The sequence below is a fragment of the Numida meleagris genome, chromosome 3, assembly GCF_002078875.1.
Source record: "Numida meleagris isolate 19003 breed g44 Domestic line chromosome 3, NumMel1.0, whole genome shotgun sequence".
NCBI lineage: Eukaryota > Metazoa > Chordata > Aves > Galliformes > Numididae > Numida > Numida meleagris.
Genome location: NC_034411.1, coordinates 88,891,316 through 88,911,797, shown reverse-complemented (window position 1 = coordinate 88,911,797; position 20,482 = coordinate 88,891,316). Strand labels below are relative to the sequence as shown.

The following is a 20,482-nucleotide window of genomic DNA, read 5'->3' as shown; positions in this document are numbered from 1 at the left end:
TCATAATTGAAAATACAGAGGAACACTACAAGCAGTGTATAATTACAAGAATTCAAATTTAGCCCAGACTTCAGTGAGGAGTATCACTGAATTAGTAACTGCAACTGGGCATTGTCCTATAGGTGCCAAAAGATGCTGTAGTTGTTTGTCTTTTGGAGACACCTCCAGTAGGACTGCATGATTTTGCTCAGTTTAATCCAATGTTTATTTTGTTTATGTTGTGCTTTTCAAGAGCTGCAAGTCTCAGAATGTTTCATAAAGAAATCCAAGTTTTCTGGACTTAAGCTTAATGAATATGCTTTTGGTTTGTATTTTGAAGCCGTCCTGCCCTCAAGTGTCCTATGCTTGTTTTCCAACTGTTGCTGTACCTTTCGTCTTCCTTCCCACTGACACTTGTGAGATAAGGAGAATGGTTCTATTTTCCACTGAGCAGGCAGACTTGGACAGCTCACATGGAATGGGTTTGTGTCACAATTAAACGCTAACAGAAAAAACAAATGGGATGCTAGTAGTGGAAATTAAGTACGTTAAAACCCTAATGAGCGTACTGATAGACTTTCCAGCAAACTCTTTGGAGCGGAAAACTCCCACACCTTTAAGCAAAGAAATCTAAAGGAAAAACAAGATTTTGGCATGGATTTTCAAATGACCCCTATACAAGGCAGGTATCCAACTTGCATTACATGGCATTGTGTGTCTCTCTGTGTGTCCACGCTTACATTCAGCTCGCTTGCAGGAACAATGGAAGCATGGAGAATGTCACAGCAGGCTCCTCCAGCTACCGCTGGGCTAGAGCTAGACATCCCACCCAATCAAGAACAGCTCATTTGAAAGAAAGTTGAAGTAGTATCAAGGAAGATGAGAAAATACGTACAAAAATAGCCTGTAGTGGAATGGCTCCAACAAACAGGGCTGGCAGATGAGAAGGGAATGCGCTAGAATAACCACATCAAGTGGTCTGATAAATCAGCTACTCAGATGCTGTGTGTAGCATCTGAGTCTTGAGTTCTGAGGCTGTTGGTTTTCCTGGACAAACAAACAAACATGAGCATCCTGTCTGCATGTCTGCCAGTGCAATTCCATGCAGATATCTCTAGGTTCTGAAGATGCAACACCACAGTTTTGGGCAGAGTGGCTGGAAAGCCGCATGAAGGGAAAGGATCTGGGGGTATTAATCAACAGCCAGCTGAACATGAGCCAGAGGTGTGCCCAGGTAGCCAAGGCGGCCAACAGCATCCTGGCTTGTATCAGAAATAGTACTGCCAGCAGGAGCAGGGAGGTCATCCTGGTGAGGCTGCACCTCGAGTACTGTGTTCAGTTTTGGGTCCTTCACCACAAGAAGGACATTATGCCCTGGAGCAACGAGCAGGGCATAATGAGAGGTCTGGAGCACAAGTCTTATGGGGAGCATAATCCAAGGGAACTTGGATTGTTCAGTCTGGAGAAGAGGAGGCTCAGGGGAGACCTTATCACCCTCTACAACTGCTTGAAGGGAGGTTGTGGTGAGGTGGGGGTCAGCCTCTTCTCCCAGGTAACAGTGATAAAATGTAATGGCTTTGAGCTGCACCAGGAGAGGTTCAGGTTGGATGTTAAGAAAAATTTATTCTCAGAGAGTGATGAGGCATAGGCACAGGCTGCCCGGGGAGGTGGTGGAGCCACCATCCCTGGAGCTGTTCAAGAACTGTGTAGATGTGATGCTGAAGGACATGGTTAGTGGGCATGGTGGGGATGGTTGGATTAGATGATCTTAGAGGCCTTATTCAACCTTAATGATTCTGTGATTCAGTGCAGAGAACGAGAGTGTTTTGAGCACTACTACTGACGGAGGAAGAGCCCTGCATGAGGCACTGTGGTCAGAGCAGGGTCTGGCTCCTGCCACCTCGGTCATGGGTTGCAGGGTGGATCTGATGGGGTTCTCAGACTTAAAATCCTAAGTTAAACTACAGATCCTTCACACTGCCCTTGGAGCCCAGGTAGACCAGCCACCCCAAGGCTGGCCCAGGAGCTTCCTGAGGCAGCAGATGACGCCCCTAGAGCCGAGGGCTGCAGCTGCACAACCTCGCGGGGACCCTGCTCTGTCTCCTCACTTCTGCCAAGCGCCATAAAACGCCGCTCTCCCTCACGGCGCCAGGACGGCAGCACAAGCCTTCCGTTTTTCTCACTCCTCGCCCGGAGGATGACTGAAACCAGCCACAGAGCTCTGAGCACGGACCGCCGGGAGGACGGAGGGCGGGGCGGCGGGAGGTCGGAGGGCGGCGGGGCGGGGCGGGGCGGCGCGGCGGGAAGAGGTACGGCGGGAGGCGAGTTGGCTCTGAGGGGGGCGGGGGTTTGTTCTGCTGCAGTTGCTTCCTTTCTGCTGGCGGGGGATGGTTCCGTCTGCCCTCTGCGGGAGCGGGGCCGCGGCGGGGTGGGAGCTGGGCGCTGTGCAGGCCGCCTCGGCACGAAGCTGGGCTGCTCGGTGCACCGGGGCCGGAGTGTGGCGGGCCGGGGGCTTGAGGTGGGAGCACCCTGCGCGGGGACAGCCGCCGACTGGGCACTGCTTACCGACGCCATGAAACGTGGTGGATCAGAGCGCAGCTCTGAGCTCGGTCCTGACCTCGTTTTCAGGGCTGATGACGTAGTGCGGCCTCCTTTAGCCCTGTAATTCCTGAGAGAACTGTAGCAGTGCAGGGGTTTGTTGTAAATCGCCCCTTCTAGTATTAAAGGCTAGACACGAGGTGATGGATGTGTTCTCATTCCTGCTGTCCCTTTAGCGCCAGACACACCTGCTCAGAGAAAAAGAAGTACACTCTTAAAACTAAGTATGCAATTGATTTGGGAGAAAGAAGGGGAAAGCATTGCCTTCCTACAGAGAAGCTCTGAAAACCTCTGCTCTGCGCAGTGCTGCAGGACTGTGCCACCCTGCCTGAAGCACACCGAGCACATCTGGGTTGAAGGAGCGCTAAGCTGTGCTCAGCGTGTGTCCAGACCAGCCATAAGCACACTGCAACAGACCTGATGCTCAGGGTAGTGCCCAGCTTAGTGCTTGCATATGTGTGTTTTTGACTGGCAGCAGCCTGATAGAAGTATGGTGTACCTCTGTACTGAGGAGTAAGGAAGGGCCCTAGCTGGTGAAAAGATGATGTGACAGCCAATAGATGCACCTTTATCCTTTGAATGATGTGACACAGTAGTAAAGCGCAAGTTACAAGAGCATAGTGTTATGTAGAGCACTTTAAATAATGTTTTCTTTTTTTTTTACCCAAGTCTTCAGCTGCAGTATGTTTTTTTTCCCCACAGTTGGGACCATGGCTGTTGACTGGATTGGGTTTGCATATGCTGCTCTGTTGGCTGTTGGAGGTGTTGTAGGATACACTCGTAAAGGTGAGTACTGGTACGCTGAGGTTGGGAAATCTGTTTCCTCTCTGCTACGCTTTGTGAAAAAGAAATGGTGAAAGGCATGAAACTTGTGCTGTAGTGAACACGACTGCATCTTAAATCCAGCCTCCACTGCTGTCAGTGGGCTGAGTCTCAGCAGATTTACTTGCATCAACTTATGCTTCAGTGGTCACTTCTTTCTGTTTATCCAACTGATGGGTTTGTTTTGGGGGCAAAAGGCTGCTGTTATTTTTGACCCTCAGTCAATAATAATAAATGCCTTTTCCTTTAATTGTTCCTGTGTTAAGCACAATAGATGATCTTCAGTTAAAATGTATTTTCTGCAGAGGCATCTGGGATTGATTTGGGAATTTTCAGATGCACACCAGGGAGAATACTTTTTATTTACTTCTTCTGATCTGGTGGTTAATTATGTCTGGCATTTTAAGCACTGTTCATTTTCACTCTGCCATAGGCAACTAAGTTTTAAATTGTCATGTATTTTCCACGTTTAAGGCATGTTGTACTATGTTGTACTATGTTGTACATAGTACTTTCTATGGATTGGCCCAGCTGGCGGCGGCATTCCTGAGCTGGGCGCAGTGCCCCAGCAGAGGTCGCAGCCGTGCCGAGGACAGCCCAAGCGCCCGGCTCACTGTCCCAGGGTGAATGTCCCAGCAGTGCAGCAGTCTTGTTCACCATGGCGTTATCCATTATGATTCTTGGGATTCAGGATCACTGATTCCCTGCATAGTGTGTGCATGTATGCTCCTAAAGAAATGGCTTTATATCTTTACTTTCTGAAAATCTTTTCCCCCCCTCCACCCTGCCCATCTGCTCTCACTAACTATCCCATTTGCTTGTTTTCTTCTGTCTTTAGTAGCTGGTCAGTCCTTGTGGAAAATGTGATTTATTTATTTTTATCAGTAATGATTTCTGTTTTCTTGCAGATTCTTGATTAAAAATGTTCAGTATAACAGGACTGGGATGTATATGACTTCTGGGGTTCTGGATTCTTCCTTTGTAATCATTTTGGAATCAGATTAATCCAGATATTGCCTGCTGTGCTGGTTCTGCACTTTTATCATATGGTACCAAGTAAAATGCCTGTTCAGAAACCAAATATATTGCTGAAACTCTGGACTTTATGAACCAGTTGTGTAATAGCATTGAAAGGAGATGTCAAATTAATTTTAAAAGCCATATTTTCATCTTCATTGCCATCTAGTTGTTTTAGATTGGGGTTTTGTTATTGTTTGTTGTTTTTTTTAGATCTTTATTAAATGTAATGTCAGTGATACCATGGCATCCAATTTAGCCTGTATGCACTGACACATAATGACTCATGTCATTTTTCAGAGACTCCCAAGTGCCATAAGATATAGTAAAAATGAATAGATAGTTCAGAAAGGTTACAAAAGTGCTTCTGAATGTATGCGTGATTGAAAAAATAGCCTAGTTGCAGTTTGTTCATCCAAGATTATTCTTCCCAAATTACAAGTGTTGGTAGATCCTCATCCTCACCCTCTAATTGAACAGACATTGCCAGTAATGCTATACAAGAGAATGACTAGGAGGGGTTACAGAAATGTTGCCTGTCTATTCACACAGGGTGAGTTGGCTGCACAGTGTCAGAAGCGGCTCTGTTTTCAGATTTTCAGATAATACTGTGTAGAGATAGAGCTACTGTGTAGACTGAGCGTAAAGGCATGGTGTTGAGAGATGACACTTGAATATTTTCTTGCAGGTAGTAAAATTTCTTTAGCAGCTGGCCTTACCTTTGGTTCCATGGCTGGTTATGGAGCTTACTGTGTAACACGTGATCCAAGAAACGTGAAGATATCGTTGTGTAAGTGTTTTACTACAGTTTAAAACAAACAAACAAAAAAAAAGTGATTTGACCAAAGTGCCTGTAAAAATCTCTCTTATTTTAAGCATTGTGACAATTCTTTGGGTTTTTTTTCTTAGTTTTTTAAATAGAATTAGACAATTCAGCTTAGCTTGCAAAATTCAAGAGCTTACATGTGGAACTATTGGCAAGATAAAGCAGCTCATTCACACAGAACCAACAGGTGTGTAACCATCTGGCAGTGCCTCCTTTTGTTAGGTGGTTATGTAACAGTGTACATGTTGTGAAATCCAGCCGAGAAACATGGAAAAGTACTGGAATAAAATCATAAGAGCTACAGATTAGAATGTAATTTGAGAATTAAAAGTGGTGTAAGATAAGGTCTTGCATGATGTTGAGTGTCCTCAGCTCTCAATGAAACAAATTGTTGATGCAGTGATTTTCTTTACTGCCAGAAAGATAGGACACAAACCCTGCAATAATTGTCATCCTAGCAAGCTTGCCATGAAGCTGTCATAAAAGAAAGGAACTACAGTCTCTATTTAAGGTGTATCTCATTCACCTCATATAACTGATTTGTAGTAAGAGTTACTGGAAGCTTCTGTCATTCATGATTTTAGTACTGATGACTTAGGCTGTGGTTTCACACACAAAAATACATTTAAGTTGCATGTAATCCAGATTGTGTTAGCACGCAGTCACTTTTTCTGGCCTTAGTCGGAACTTACGGTAGAGCATTTTTGTTGGTTTTATGTTTGAAATCAACTGCAGCTGTAAAAATGTCTTCCATTAAAAAAAGAAAGGTTGCTTTCAAACCAACTGGGTTCTTTAGAAAAGGTGATGGTAGTGTACCTGAGCTGCTCCTACGTGGCCTAAAATTGGTTATTCTGGTTTTGCAGCCATGACCTTACTCAGATTACTGTTTGGGGGGAAAAAAAAGATCTTTTTTGCACTGAAGACACAACCATGAGTGCATGTAAATTTGTAATCATTCAGTGTGAGATGCTGTTAAGCAGCATCCAGTATTGTGCTTTTATATGTTGATGAAATCATGAATTTGGATACAGAATTTGTGGAAGATAAAAATTAGAATTTATGAAATGTTCCCTAGTTCTAAAAAAAAAAAAAAAAAAAAAATAAGGAAAGGGGAGTCTGCTGCCCCTGAAGTGAGCTCCTGTGTTCTCTTGACTACTTACTGGAATCTTATGTGATTGATTGAAGTAGGTGTAGAAACTCATGCTTAAGTTTGCTATTGAGAATGCAGCTTTATGCATCTGCTATATTGAATTCCTTTATGAGTTTTATCTATTATGATTTACTGAGTTGGATTTGGCTTTATTTATTGAAAATGTTTTTGACTGATTAAAAGTGACATCCTGAATATCTAATGCTTTTGAAAATCAGGTCTAAAAGATGAACGTCTTAAAAACTCACTGGCACATTTGCAAAACCAAATACTGGTAACTGCAAGAACCTTACAAACTAGACCAGTTGTGTTTTGTAGCTTCTTATTAATGGTAACTGTACTCAGGGCCCTAGACAAGACACACGCTGTGGAATAGTCTGCTCTTCAGACATTCCTGAGAGGATCAAGACTATGGGACCAGAAAATAAGAGCAAGGGATAGTGAAGCAAGCTGTCTTTAATGAGTGCACATGCTTAGCCAGGAGATTTTTGTTTGTAACTGCCAGAACGTGTCACATAATGTTGGAATGAGTTTAAAACTCATTTTTGACAACTGTGAGCACAGCTCTGTCCACAGAACAAGATGGAATTCGAAGAGAGTTCTCTAGAAAGTTTATCTGCTCTGTGAAAATAGAAGAGCTGCCAGAGTGATACAATGTAGCTGCTAGAGTGATATCATCCCGCTGTCCCTGGCAGTGCTGCCTCTGCCCACTTCTAGGAAGCATTTCAGGTGACCGTTTTTTAACTCAGCTATAGCTATCTTTGCAGTTTTATGTATTCTTAATCTCCTCGTTTACATAGCACCCTGCAGTCATTAGCCTCATTTGAAATCCCCATGCCCAGTTGACCGGTTTATTGCTGTTTTTAGGTAAAAGCTCCAGGAAGAAGGTGCAGTTCCTTTCATGATATTTGCTCTCTGTTGCTTACACGGCGTCTGTTGCCTGCAACATGAGGTGGGCAGCCCCAAAGGACAAGGATGGCTCCCGTGTAGCAAAACAGAAGAACTTAGGGCCATGGTGCAGGAGATGCTGAGCCATATTCTGGGGCAGAAATAAAGGAAGACTTTCAAATTTAGTTTTTAAGGCTTAGCAAATACAGAGCTAGCACTCTAAAAGGAAAATTAAAGATAAGAAAAAAAAAAAAAAACCACCACAACCTGAGTGTTCTAGCTCCTTGAATAGCTAGTAAGGAAAACAGTTGCAGCGTTGAGATTTATGACACGCTGTATTTGTAACTCAGCATAAATGTTACTGTTAGCGCTGAGGATTCTTCCAACTTCATTGGTAGCCCTATGAATGCCTATAGATGGAGGAAAGCAAATCACCACCTGACAAACTTCTTTTGCATCCACAGACAAGGATTTAGCATTCTGCTGCACCTGGAAACCCTGTCTGCAGCTGAAGGAAGTCCTGGTAATGAATTTTGGGAAAGCAAGGAAGTTTTTACAGACCTATCTCTATGATCTAACATTTTACTAAACTACATTTCATAGCAAAACATATCAGCGACCTTTGATTATTCTCTGTATTCCTGACTAGTCCTCTGTGAAAGAGATAACATAAATGTATGGAATTGTTTTTTACAGTTTCAGCTTTTCTTTTGACCGTTATAATGGGAATGAGGTTCAAGAGGTCCAAGAAACTAATGCCAGCTGGACTTGTAGCATGCCTGAGGTAAACATCATATACTGAGGATCTTTATGTCAAAATCTCACTGATTTTTCCAATAGTTGCTACTCAACATCCGATTCAAGCTAGTATCAGTGGAGGTTACTCATTCAGCAGCTGTATGGTTTAAGTGAAATTAGTTTGGATATAACTGATAGTTTGGATAAACTGATAGTTTGGAAATAAATTATGGAGTAAGTTGAAACATTTTTTTCCCCCAGTGAGTCCATAACAAAACATTTCTCAACTCTGTCAGAATGTCTGTCTTCTGAAGGACTGCTTCGTCATTGTGACTAGAATTAATGTAACTCCACTGACTGTTTCATTTGCAATACATACAGTGAGGAAAAGGTCACATACAAATTGGCAACAGTTGCCAAAAGTTATAAATCAGGGCTGAAAGTGAAAAATGTTATTTTGTGTTGTGTCAGTGACAGAACAGTCTGCTTAGACTGACTTTTGGTGGACACTGATGCTATAGATTGAAACATTTCAAAAGATTGCTTGCTAGAGATTGTAGCATTAGGTATTTATGAATGTGCTGTGGTTTACTGATGATTTTCACTGTTCACACACAATTATGTTTATGGACTTTTTTCTGTTTTCTTTCTTACAGCCTTTTGATGATTTTGAGGCTTGTTTTTATGCTTCTGTAGGAGAATGTAGCAACTTGAGAACTGAAGTACGACAGCCATGCCCACCTCACAAACAGGCAGGCTCCCTGTACTTGAAAGACAAATTGGAACACAAGTCTTATTTTGCTTTTATCTTTTCTGTAAAAGATCTGTACCCTAATTACTGGCACATGCCAGCTGGTGTTTTGCAAGCTGTTGATAAAAGCTAAAATAGTGTTTTGTTAATGATACATTTTTATCTACTTCTGCTTAAGCAATCTGCTAACTCAAGGGACCTTTACCTCTAAGTTTGATAGCTTTCAGAGGTGCTGAGCACACCAGGAAACTGCATTAGTATTGCACTGTATCTCAGAGATGTATTGTTTTGAAGCGTAATTTTGTAGCTTCTGTAATTAAGTAATCAATTCTAACCATGTTGCTGGTCACTAATGAAAAAAGGCATGTGCCTGTACTGTCTTATGCAAAAACCTGTCTTCCTTTTGAATACTTTTGTCTTCTTCCACTATTTCTAAATAAAACACGAAATGTTTGAAGCTTCTCTTTTTTTATGCAGAGTGGAGTGTTATTTTGTCAGGGGCAGTCGGGTGCTCTCCACTGTACTCACTGCTGATTTAAAACATATACCATACCCCATTGTGGCACTAAGTGATGTGGTTTAGTGTCCTTTATAATATAAATATACGTATGTATACATAATATATATAAAGAAATGTAAATATTATTAATAAAGGCTTTGTATTTCTGAGTATGTATGTATAGCAGAATACCAGGTTTACTATTGTTGGCAGAGGCTCAGGTACAGACCGAGTGTTGCAAGCAGCTCAAACATCTAAGGTATATCTGACCAAAAAGTGCAAGTGGAAATAAGAAAAAAAAAAAAAAACACCAACCCCAGCTCCCACCTCGAGCCTTTTGCTAGCAAATGCTGGTACCAGTCACCACCAGGTGTCACCAGGCTTACATGCAAATGAGCTGATATACTGTGGATTTCAGTGTAGGACCTTGGTACGTGGAATGACAGCTGGACGTGTGAGATGTGGTTCTTTCTATCCTGAATTAGACCTTCAAGGCAGGTCAGGGGAATTGGATTGCCATGGTCCGTAATAACGAGCTTAGATGACCAATGCTGATTTGGTTATTTGTGCTGTAGGTGAGGTGAATCCTGCTTTGACTGAGCTCTGCTGAAAAGTTTAGGCAACCTAGTGCTGAAAGGTGGACACCCTCCATCAGTTGCTCTCTAGCTCATATCCTAAATGCAATAGGATTTTGTATTTTTCAGTACCTCCAGAGCTGAGCCAGCTTTGCATTCTCAGAATTACCCCATGGGCACAAGGACAGGCATCAAAGCCCAGCTGTAATCCAAAAGCTTTTGCCTAAACATCTGTGCAGCCCAAGCAAGTAGTGTTCTTAGCAAGTCTACTGTATCCCTGGGGGACCAAGCGTGCACTTACAGAATGCAGAAGCGATGCCCTGTGTCAGTCTCTGCGATGGTTCAGCCACCATTCCATTTGTTTGGAATAGAGGCACGACCACACAAAACTTGAGTACTATGATGGGCAAACTGCTCTTCCAGTTCACACTGTGCTTCCAGCTAGCCAAGTAATTTTAATGTAAGGAAGTCAAAAGCAGCCGGTGCAGTTCTCTTTAGAGCTGCTTGAGAAGTGTCTGGGAAGGTGAAACAGCCAAGTGGCATTTTCTTCACTGCAGCAGTCCAGCCATGCAAGAATAGGAGCAAGGGAATGAGCAGCAGCAGACTAATTAGACACACGTACTTTGATCTTTCAGTGATCAAAATCTCTTCTAACAGATTCATGTGAGGATTAAAACAGTTTCTTACTTTCAGCCGTAAACTTACAGAGATGGTGAGATTTTATTTTATTTTTATTTGTTTGTTTTTTTTTGTAAGTACAGACAGCAATTAAATGTGGCAGGGGTACACTGAATTTTGACCAGGGAAAACAAAAAATGAATTCCCAAATGTTATGGAGTGGCTCTTATGGGCTACAATTAATAAAAAGGGAGGGAAGAACCTTTCTTGCAGTACTTTGGAAGCTATGGCTGAAACACTTTATCAGGCATGTACCGCAATTAATGGCTAACCGAACACCAAACATTAATATATTTTATATCATGTAACTGATGGTAGTAAGAACTCGTAGTAATAAAACACTACCTTCTGCAATCAGCAGGTCCGACAGCCTTTTACTCTAATCTAAATTGTCTTCCATCTCAAAGATTATAAGGCACAAACCACAGAATAGATCTATGCAGTTTATACTTAAGAGGCACAGCTTAGGTAATATACTACGGGCATGTTATCTGCAGCAGCCACGTGATTAGATATTGAATATTTTCCTCACATTAGCAATGAATTTCTCATCTGATGGTGGCTTCCTCTGGCTGCCAGGCTGCAAGAATTTTTTGATTGTTGGGACATTGCTCATTCTTCCTTTAAAAGCCTGTAAGAAGTATGAATGCCGGTGAAAGCAAGGAAGTTATTATCTCATCCTTTATAGCTTAAAAATCAGATGACTTGGATTTTTTACTTCTCATACATAGTACATTACATTAGTAGCTACTTATAGCCAGCTCAGCACTCAGTATTTTTCTTTAAAAGAATATATATACTGTGTATTATAGATATTCGTATATTCTGAATATATATAGACTGTGGGGGTGTTCATCTTGTTTTAGTCAACAGAAGTAGCTCAGAGAGCTGCCAGCAACACAGTACAATGGTTCAAAAGACTTAAACATCAATGAGCATTTAAAGCTGGGCAGTGAAATGTGTGTTACGTTCCACGCTGAGATCAGATGATCACTAACCTGTAGCAGAGGGAATGCAGACAGTACATCAGACTTAAGTTCTTCTGTCATTAAAATGGCTTCCAGCAGGTGGATGTCTGCCCAGCTTAGCTTGTTGCCAACAAGATAATCCTGACCGTGGTCTTTTAAGGCCTACAAAATAAGAACAAATAAAGAAGTCATACAGCGTGCAATGATTTTATCTAGATATTACAGACAGACTTCTACAGAAACAAACAGCAGATCAAATCCATGCAATAACCCATAAAGATGATTTCTTCTAAAGTCCCACCTGCCAATATTAGCATAAAAGAGGCAGTGACTTCTGGGAGAGGCAAATACCTGGTACCTTGTTGCAGCTATTTCTTACGCTGATATAACAAGCTCCATCAAAACCTGACTGCTGAAGCCATATGGAAACTCTCAAACAGAGCATCAGAACCAGACTTCCCACAGTGCTTTTGAATTACCATTTGCTGCTGATTGTTCAAAGTGATCATATCTAGAGAGATTTTACTATCAGGACCGAATAAGGCACAGACTGCAAACCCTGCCAAGTTGAATCAATGGGCCACTAAAGCAGCCAGTACAGAAAGAAAGTTATTAATCCTTCTGACAAAATTAGCGAGGCTAAAAGTCATGCAGAGTTTAGTTCTGTCTAATGTAAGTTAATATGGATTATCATAAAGAATTTTCCCCAGTAAACACGTTGCCTATGGCAGCTAGGCACAGGTTCAGGCAACCGTGTAGTGTAAATTTGCTTTTTAAAAAAATTAGAAAAATTGAATATTTATGTTATCAGACCTCAAATCTCTGAACGATTAATGTGTGCAATCAATCTCTCCTAGCACAGCCTCCCCCAGGTATGGAAGTGGATCTGCATGCTCCGTGATAATGGGAGTGCTGACTTACGGGACTGATGTGCAGTTTTGTCACACAGCAGCCTCTGGGGGTTTTGCTTGCACAGCCCGAGGCTCTGATAAAGGTATGCACAAGATTGCACCAAGTCTTGCATTTTCTGAACTGTAAGTCAATTAACAGACAAGTGGTGTGTCCTGTGTAACACAGTTCAGAAGAGATCTTCCCCAGATAGGTGCCAGATGTTTTCATGCTGCACCATGGATAGTACAAAAGTTGTGTTTTTCTGGGTTCCAGAAAGTTGTACACAGATATCCTCCAAAAAAATCTGATTTCCCAGAGCTAGCTAGTAGGAGCAGATCCCATGATGGTTTTTTTTTTTGGAAAACTCCTTTTCTCCCTGACCTCTTCTGTAACCTCTCCCCACGGTCCTCCTATGGAGCCAGGAATGTGAGCCAAACACAGCTGCGTACCCTTGGCACATACATGGAGAAACTGCTATGCTGGGAGAAAGCGCTGCGAGAAAGTCTACACAGCACAGCCATGCAGGGCACAAACAGCAGCAGGAGGCGAGGATCATTGCTAGCTCTAATTCAGAAGGAAAAAAATGTTCATAAACACAAAAATAAAATAACCTAAGGGGAAAAACAAAATAAACAGCAAGTCGGTAGGAAATGGCAACTCGGTAACACCAAGGCTATGTTACTGCAAGCAGTAGAGAGCGACTCGTCCCCTCCTGGCCAGCTCTTGCTTAGTGAAGACAGGCTTTTTGTGTGCTTTGAGTGCAGTAAGCATACTAACACTGTGCCTCATAGCTCCTTAGAGGCCACCTCTAGTTTGTGCTAGCCAGCAGGCAATTGCTCTATTGCTTTTAAGCTAAATGCATTCTGTTAATGCACGTCTCTTCGTGCACATCTAAGGATGCCCAATTAAAGCAATTCAGAAAAGGACAGTAATAATCTCTGGGTGACTTCTATTAAAGCAGTGGGTTCGAGAGAGATCACAGAACTAGGGCCTTAGTTATAACACACAGTTGGATTTAACTTTGAACACCAAGGGTATGTACACTTTTAGGCAGGAAGTTCTGAAGGCTGGCACAGGTATGGGGCATTCGTGCAAAACAGTGGGAGTTACCAGCCACTAAGCTACCTGCAAAAAGTTTAAGTCCACTACTTGCAAATAACAAGTACAATTTGCCCTTTGCGTAGTCTTCAAGACAGCAAAGATGGTCAGTACTGAGATCAGCCCGGTATTATTTTGCAGCCTTCTTTTCCCATTGCTGAAAGCTGGTTCCATCATACAGCCCCAGAGCTGTACCACTTCCTGCCTTCAAGTATGGGGCTGGGGCAGGAGGGCTGCACCCTACTTGGCTGCCTTTGTGGACTCCTGATGCTTCATCCCTTACCTTTTCATAAACAGGAAAGTATCTGGTTGTAGCTCGTTCAATGATTAAGGCAATATTCTTTTCTTTCACATCAGCTGCTTGAAAAGGGAGAACCATGATCATTCCCATCAGGTCTGTTGTTCCCTCCACATACATATCAATCCTGAAAGAAAAGGTTTAAATTAGCATTCTAAAACTCCACTTTTTGGTTATTTTCCTGAAATACAGTACTTAAGAGATCACTGAGTAGAATGCTTATTAGTGAATGCAGCCTAAAACACTGGTTCACTTTCTTGTTCTTCCACTTTGATTCCAGCTCAGGTTTTTTGTTTTCCCAAACATCTTCAGAAACAGGCTCACAGTGTCTGCAGCCAGCAAAGTATAAACTAGTGTCTTACTGACCCACAGAATTGCAGGGGTTGGAAGGGACCTCTAGAGATCATCGAGCCCAAACCCCCAGTTTTCCACTGATATCCTACTCATCTATGCTGCAGGAGAAAAAAATCACATACACAAGCTACTATGGAAAATGTAACAGTTTTGAGGTCCAATCATAAAAGGATCCAGGCAAAAAATGGCTGCCAACTGATAGTTAGAATCACAGAATGGCTTGGATTGGGAAGGACCTTAAAGCACATCCAGTTCCACCACCCTTTTCACAAGCAGGGTTGCCACAAACTTGAACACATCCATAAATGGAGCATCCACAAATTCTCTGGGCAACCTGTTCCAGTACCTCACCACTCTCACTGTGAACAGTTTCTTCCTTATATCTAATTTAATCTACCTTTATTTATTTTAAAGTCATTTCCCCTTGTCCTATCACGACACTCCCTGATAAAAGAGTCCAGCATCTTTTCTGTAGTCGCCCTTTAAGCACAAAAACAGCCATTTTAATTGTATTACTGTCCTGCAGTTACCCAGCAACCTGATGCAACTCCACTCTGGTAGTTCAAATAAGCCTGAATGTGGACATAACATTCTAATTATATTGATATCTAACAATTATCTCTTAGTGTCAAAGTCCATTCAAGCTGTCCTTGGACCTGAGGGGACAAAGCACAAGTAGCTTATGTGCAGCTTTACACAGAGGCATTTCAGAGACATATTCTTTTCATATACACTAAAAATACTGGAAGAGTATAAGTAAGGACAGTATGTACTGCTACTGTACCAGGCTCTCTCCTTCAGGTCTTTCCCGTACAGATTGTATTTTGCTGCTATGTAGCAGAGGATGGCTCTGGTCTGCACCATCTTCATCCCATCGATCTCCACCATGGGCACTTGCTGGAACAGCAGGGAACCATCTGGGGAATTTAAAAAAAGCAAACTATTCAAGCAGTGTAGTACCACACTGATTCTGAGAAGCAGACTTGATATCATGTCATGACATTTCTAATGCTGAGTGATCTAAAGCTTCAACAAGGCAACCGGGTCTCTCAAATCTCTTTACAAGTCACGTTATGTCAGAGATCTTATAGAAATCTCATCTGTCACTCTTAAAGGCAGAAGAAGTACTCCTTTTGTTCTGTTGGTGTGAACTTGCGTTCAGGGGACAGTTTACAGACTCACCATTGCGTAATTTTTCTAGGTCTTCCTTTGTTTCTATAAATTGTTCCTCAAACTGAAAAGATAGAAAACAACATTGTATCACTCTAAAGGTAATGGGAAAATAGAAGGGAGTCTGGAAGCCGGACTCCACCTCTCCCTACTATTTCCCATACTTCTCATCACTGTATTGACTCCTATTGTCCATCGCTTTTCCAGCACATAACCCTGGACTACACCATCCCCCAACGCCTCAGTAAATGTACAGTGCTTTACACTATAAAAAATCTTCCTCCACCATAAAGCTCTGCTTGCTTGCATGCATGAACAATTCACAGATACTGAATAATTCACTGAAAAGCAGCTCATGCTATGTGAAATACAGGGAAATTTTTAATAAGTTATGCCTCTGTTCCTGTTACACAGTATTTTACGCCCCATTTTTTCTTATATATATAATTGAATCATAGAATATCGTAAGTTGAAAGGGATCTACAGGGACCATTGAGTCCAACACCAGTAGTTTTTGTCTGTTTTCTAAATGAAAAGGACATTTGAATGAGAGCACTTGTGATCTGCAGCTCCTCTGTAAGCAATACTCAAAATGAGTGACCACCACTAAAAAAGCCTTTTCTTTCCAATGCAACACAGTGTCTAAGAAAATAGTTTCAAAGCACTGCCTTCAAGAAAAGAGTGAATAGAAATTAAGATGCCTTAGGACAGCTTTCACCCGCTGTGAATCTAGACAGCTCCCCATTGGCTTCAGGGCAGCTTTGCTGATTTATCTTAGTCAGGTCCTGACCAACGAACAAAAAACACTTTTTTGGAGATTGTGTTCTGAAGTTCCTCACATGTAGCAATTGTAGCAGCAATTCAAGATCTCCACAACACGAAGTATGTTTCAAAAATGAAGAAATTAATGGTTCTTTTTGCATTAAGATCAAAGAATACCTTAAATACAATACAAGAGAGTGCGTTACTGAATCTAAGCATTCTGCAGCACAACATGTGATATTGTACATATCTAAGTATAGATGCACTTGGAAAACCTTTCCAAAATGAAATCCTTATTTTAAACAGAGATTAATCTTATCATTTTATAAAATTAAAAAGAAAAAGGTACAAACTTCAACCCCAGCTGCTGCTAACAGCCACCGGATTGACTCCATCTTCCCCCTTCCTCTGGTATAGTGAAGTTTAGGTTTCCCCGCCATGATTTCAGAGTTCTTCTTTCCTAATAAATTCAGGGAGATATTTTAAAGAACGCTTTAAAAAAAATGCATATAAAGTGTTCTGTTCCAAACTATTAAATACATCTGGATGAACGTCAAAGTAAAAGGACAATCAAGACCTAGGTATTGGGGTTTGATGCAACCAAAGCTCCTATGGATTTATTGGAGGGGAGAAAAATGGAGAATATGCATCAGTTCAAGATAGAATTATTACCAAGTAACCTAACAGTAATGCAATCTTTTCAGTAGGTGTTCGGTTTTTTGTCAGCATCTAAGTCACACCGTACTAGAAAACCTACTATGTGAAACTGACCACTTTGCAAAAATTCCAAGCCCAAGACACCAGCATTATTTTTAGCTCTCCCATTATGACGTCTGTTCTGAGCACTAGCTGAACCACATCATACATTATAGAGCGTGCAGACTGACTTCAAGACCCATTCCAATTTTATGAACAGTTAAACTGTAACAGGGATGTATATCTTATTGACTATGAGAATACAACTGTAAGATTCATACCAGACAAATGAGATCACGATCATCTCATTATTGGATAGATAAGGCCTGGACAATGCTCCCAGCACCAAGGACTGAAGTCAGGCCACCAGATAACAGCTCAGGGATCGAACTTGGTCCTTTCAAAGTTTCACTACCACCAGGTGCAGTCGCATGCCATAGTATGAACCTGGCAGCTGAAGTGAGCTTGACTGCTGCTGGAAACAAAGTTAACACTGGACTCTTTTCACTAATGAGTTCCAAAAGATAACAGCAGATTTAGTAAGAGGACAAACTCACAGACTGATAGCAGTGTTTCATCATCTGATAGAGTGTTTTATCATCAAGCCAAGGTTTTATCTGTTTTCTACCAGGCATGTTTTATTTACTCTTGCAAAGCCTTTACAGCACTCAATTGAGCCACAAAGTGCACCTTTGGCCACAATCTCAAAGGCGTCAGTGAAAATATAGAAATGAACAGCATAACAGTGTGAGTAGAAACTGCACCTCCAAACTTCTCCACTGAAGTTCTTTATGATGGGCAGTATCTTCAGCGTTCCCTATTAAGCAACAGCCATTGCTTTGCAGAAGAACCATAGTGCCCCAGCCCAAACTACAGGTCTTCCAAACCTCGGCTCAGCTGACACTGAGCCTGGCAATGTCTGTATTCCCAGACACCTCAGTCTCTTCCACCAAAGTTCTCACACATATGCACAAAGCGTTTGCTAAGTCTTGACAATTTAGAGCAGTAAACAGCCCAGAGCTGTTTTATGCCTAACTAATGCTCAAATATCAACAAGGCATTTAGGGAAATGCCTTATTACAGCCACCTCACCTACACACAGATCATGATATACATAACTGTATTTCACAGTATTTTCTGGGAGAAGCTGGCAGCCCATGGCTGGGACAGGTATACTCTTTGCAGGGTAAAAAACTGGCTATACGGTCTGGCCCAGAGACAGGTGATGAACTGAGACAAATCTAGCTGGCGATCAGTCATGAGGGATGTTCTCCATGAGTCAGTATTGGGGCCGGCCCTCTTTAGTATCTTCGCTGATGATATGGACGAGGGGATTGAGCATGTTCTCAGTAAATTTGTAGATGACAAGTTGAGAGGAAATGCTGACCTGCCTGGAGGTAAGAAGGCCCTACAGAAGCATCTGGAAAACCAAGTAAAAGTGCTCCCAAACTATATATTTTTTTTGAAATTACTTCATTCCCCGGTGTTTCGCAAATACATGAGGGTCTCAAGTCCTCTCCCCCTGAGGACAGAACTGCACTTGGGGCCCTCACAGCATAAACAAGCATTGCACAAGCACTCCAACCTCCAGCATGTGGGGTACAGGGTGGCAAATGCACGACAAGGGCAGGCTAGCTTAAACAGAAAGAGCAAACTTCCCTGACCTCCCCCAAAGCAGAGGGACAGCTGGTAAAAATGAACCCAGACAAAGCCACGCTTGCCAGTGTTAGCAAAAAAAACACCCCTGTATCAGCCTGAACTTGTCCATCGCATGGCCCCTTGGGAACTGGCCAAGGGCTGAAGCTTTGTGGCAGGAGAGGAAAAGCTGAGATCTTCCAGCAGTGGCACTGCTGAGGGACCCAGCTTTGGGCTTTGGGAACAACACCTACTAAGGTGGCACAGTACTGACGGGATTCTGTTACTGCTCTGCAACAAACGTTCTTTGGAAAACAACGAGTCACATCCAAGTAGCAAACTTTTGCCTTTCTTGAGCAGCACTAGTGGGCCTGAAATCACAAACCACCCACATCTTCTGCCTTGCACCTCAGCTACACTCGCCAGAGTGACAGCTACAGATGGCAGCACTGTTTGGTTTTTTTTGTTTATTTTTTTATTCTGTTGTTTATTTGTTAATGTTTTCTGGTTCAAAACAATTTGAGCACCGGCCTTCCAGGAAGAAGCACGTAAGCAAACTTCAGAGCACGGACGCAGTCTGCTGCCGAACTTAAACGTTCCTCCTCACTGCACGAGGACCCGCACGCAGCCCCAGGCGATGCCCTGCTCCCCGCACACAGCTCCCCGGGGCCGCTCGGGCAGAAGGACCTGAGAACACAGACCCTGCTGCAGCCAGCCCCGTCGTGGGACTGCAATTGCTTACCAGAGTGCGGTTTCCACTGGGATTCGGGCCAAACGTTCTGATCCAAGAACTATTCCTTCCACCGCCCGAGCTGGAAGAGGCGCCTGAAAGACGACAAAAGCAAATCACCGCCCGAGATCGCACGGCGGGGCCGCGCACAGTCTCTGGGCTCCGGGCTCCCCGCCGCTCCCACCACAGCCAGCCCCGGCGACATCCCTGCTCGCCACAGGACCCCATCCAGCGGTCCGGCAGCACCACCCTCGCTCCCCTCGCGCCCGGGCCGCTTCGAGCCGCAGGACGGCCAGCGGGTCCACGGCCCCAGCCCGGCGGGCCCGGCTCCCAGCGCGGCTGCCGAGCGGGACCCTCGCTATCGCTAGCGGCCCGCTCCCAGCGGCCGGAACCCCCGCGCTGCCGGGCGGGCCGCCACCCCTCAGCTCCCACCCAGCCCAGCGCGTTCCCCCGCCGCCAACGCCGCCGCCGGAGCCGCCGCTGCAGCCCACCGCTTCCCCTCCGCCGCCGCGCAGATCGCGGCCCGCCCCCTGCGTCCCGTGTCGGCTGTGGGCGGCCCCGGGGAGGCGAGGCAGCCCATGAGAAGCTGAAACGGCCTTGGCTTAGTGGAAGCGCTGCTCAGCAATCAGCTCAGCGGCGGCGTGCTGTCAACATTGTTTTGGTTTTCAAAAATCCAAAGCACAGGGCCGTGGCAGCCCCTGGAAAGAGACTTAGCTGGAAGCAGAAGTTGTTATGAGGAGTTTCCGTGCCTGTTGGTGGCCCAGCTTTGCACTGGGAGTGCTACAACATCCACATCTTTGTGGTTTCTGCTGCTGCATTTGCATACGCGGGTGATGTGCTGAGCGTGTATTCACGTACACAGCCTCCTTGCTGGCCTCTCAGTAGGAGAGCTAAATGTCAGGGATTATTATGCACAGCTCAAAACTGACTTCAGTATCAGCTGGTGCCAGTCAACACAAAGCTACGCATGTCAGGGCCCTACGAGCGCCTGATGCCAGCCACAGTCCTCCTTCCTCCAACCGTAACAGCTTCTCAACTCTGCAGCTGGCTTCAAGCGTTCCTCTTTCAGTCTAGTGCACTTGGTGGCCACAGCTAGCTGTTTGTTAAAGGAGACATTGCTGTAGCGGCCGTACAAGAGGCAGGAATGCTACTGACAAAACACAAGTGCAGTAGGCACCAAGCCGAGGAACATCTAAGTTCAGTGGCAAGCTGAATTCAAACATTTCATCTCCATTAGGCCAGAACCTGCAGGTTCTGCCAAGCTCTTTCCAGGATGGGCATGTTGTCCACAGTTCCGCCTGAGCCCCTACATATTCCAGCGACGCTAGGGAACACCAGTAAGAGAGAACAAGAGAGCCC

The 20,482-nt window shown here is 43.7% G+C and overlaps 2 protein-coding genes across 5 annotated transcripts; one reads left to right on the top strand and one right to left on the bottom strand.

Moving 5' to 3' along the window:
• Positions 2,162 to 9,232, top strand: TMEM14A (transmembrane protein 14A). 2 transcript variants are annotated; one of them, XM_021389849.1, is made up of 5 exons: positions 2,162 to 2,288; positions 3,280 to 3,363; positions 5,105 to 5,206; positions 7,977 to 8,064; positions 8,675 to 9,232. In XM_021389849.1, the coding sequence occupies exons 1-5, from the start codon at positions 2,177 to 2,179 to the stop codon at positions 8,712 to 8,714; spliced, it is 426 nt and encodes a 141-aa protein (XP_021245524.1). In that variant the 5' UTR covers positions 2,162 to 2,176; the 3' UTR covers positions 8,715 to 9,232. The 2 variants fall into 2 exon arrangements, with proteins under 2 accessions (XP_021245524.1, XP_021245525.1); XM_021389850.1 differs by lacking the exon at positions 2,162 to 2,288 and adding an exon at positions 2,347 to 2,497.
• LOC110395445 (glutathione S-transferase) lies at positions 10,545 to 19,759 on the bottom strand. Of its 3 annotated transcripts, none has more exons than XM_021389846.1 (8): positions 19,615 to 19,759; positions 19,136 to 19,218; positions 16,416 to 16,522; positions 15,313 to 15,364; positions 14,915 to 15,047; positions 13,762 to 13,903; positions 11,520 to 11,651; positions 10,545 to 11,152 (listed from the first exon to the last, which is right to left on the bottom strand). In XM_021389846.1, the coding sequence occupies exons 3-8, from the start codon at positions 16,500 to 16,502 to the stop codon at positions 11,030 to 11,032; spliced, it is 669 nt and encodes a 222-aa protein (XP_021245521.1). In that variant the 5' UTR covers positions 16,503 to 16,522; positions 19,136 to 19,218; positions 19,615 to 19,759; the 3' UTR covers positions 10,545 to 11,029. The 3 variants fall into 3 exon arrangements, with proteins under 3 accessions (XP_021245521.1, XP_021245522.1, XP_021245523.1); XM_021389847.1 differs by having other exon boundaries at positions 19,556 to 19,627; XM_021389848.1 differs by lacking the exons at positions 19,136 to 19,218; positions 19,615 to 19,759 and adding an exon at positions 17,040 to 17,230.

Bases quoted from the DNA above. Each gene is read 5' to 3' on its own strand.
- TMEM14A (XM_021389849.1), top strand. From the start codon at position 2,177: ATGACTGAAACCAGCCACAGAGCTCTGAGCACGGACCGCCGGGAGGAC. The intron at 2,289-3,279 runs GTACGGCGGGAG...TTTTCCCCACAG, and splicing joins GGGCGGCGCGGCGGGAAGAG to TTGGGACCATGGCTGTTGAC. The intron at 8,065-8,674 runs GTAAACATCATA...TCTTTCTTACAG, and splicing joins GGACTTGTAGCATGCCTGAG to CCTTTTGATGATTTTGAGGC.
- LOC110395445 (XM_021389846.1), bottom strand. From the start codon at position 16,502: ATGGCGGGGAAACCTAAACTTCACTATACCAGAGGAAGGGGGAAGATG. The intron at 15,048-15,312 runs GTGAGTCTGTAA...TAAATTCCCCAG, and splicing joins CCTAGAAAAATTACGCAATG to ATGGTTCCCTGCTGTTCCAG. The intron at 11,652-13,761 runs GTAAGGGATGAA...CTTATTTTGTAG, and splicing joins ACTTTCCTGTTTATGAAAAG to GCCTTAAAAGACCACGGTCA.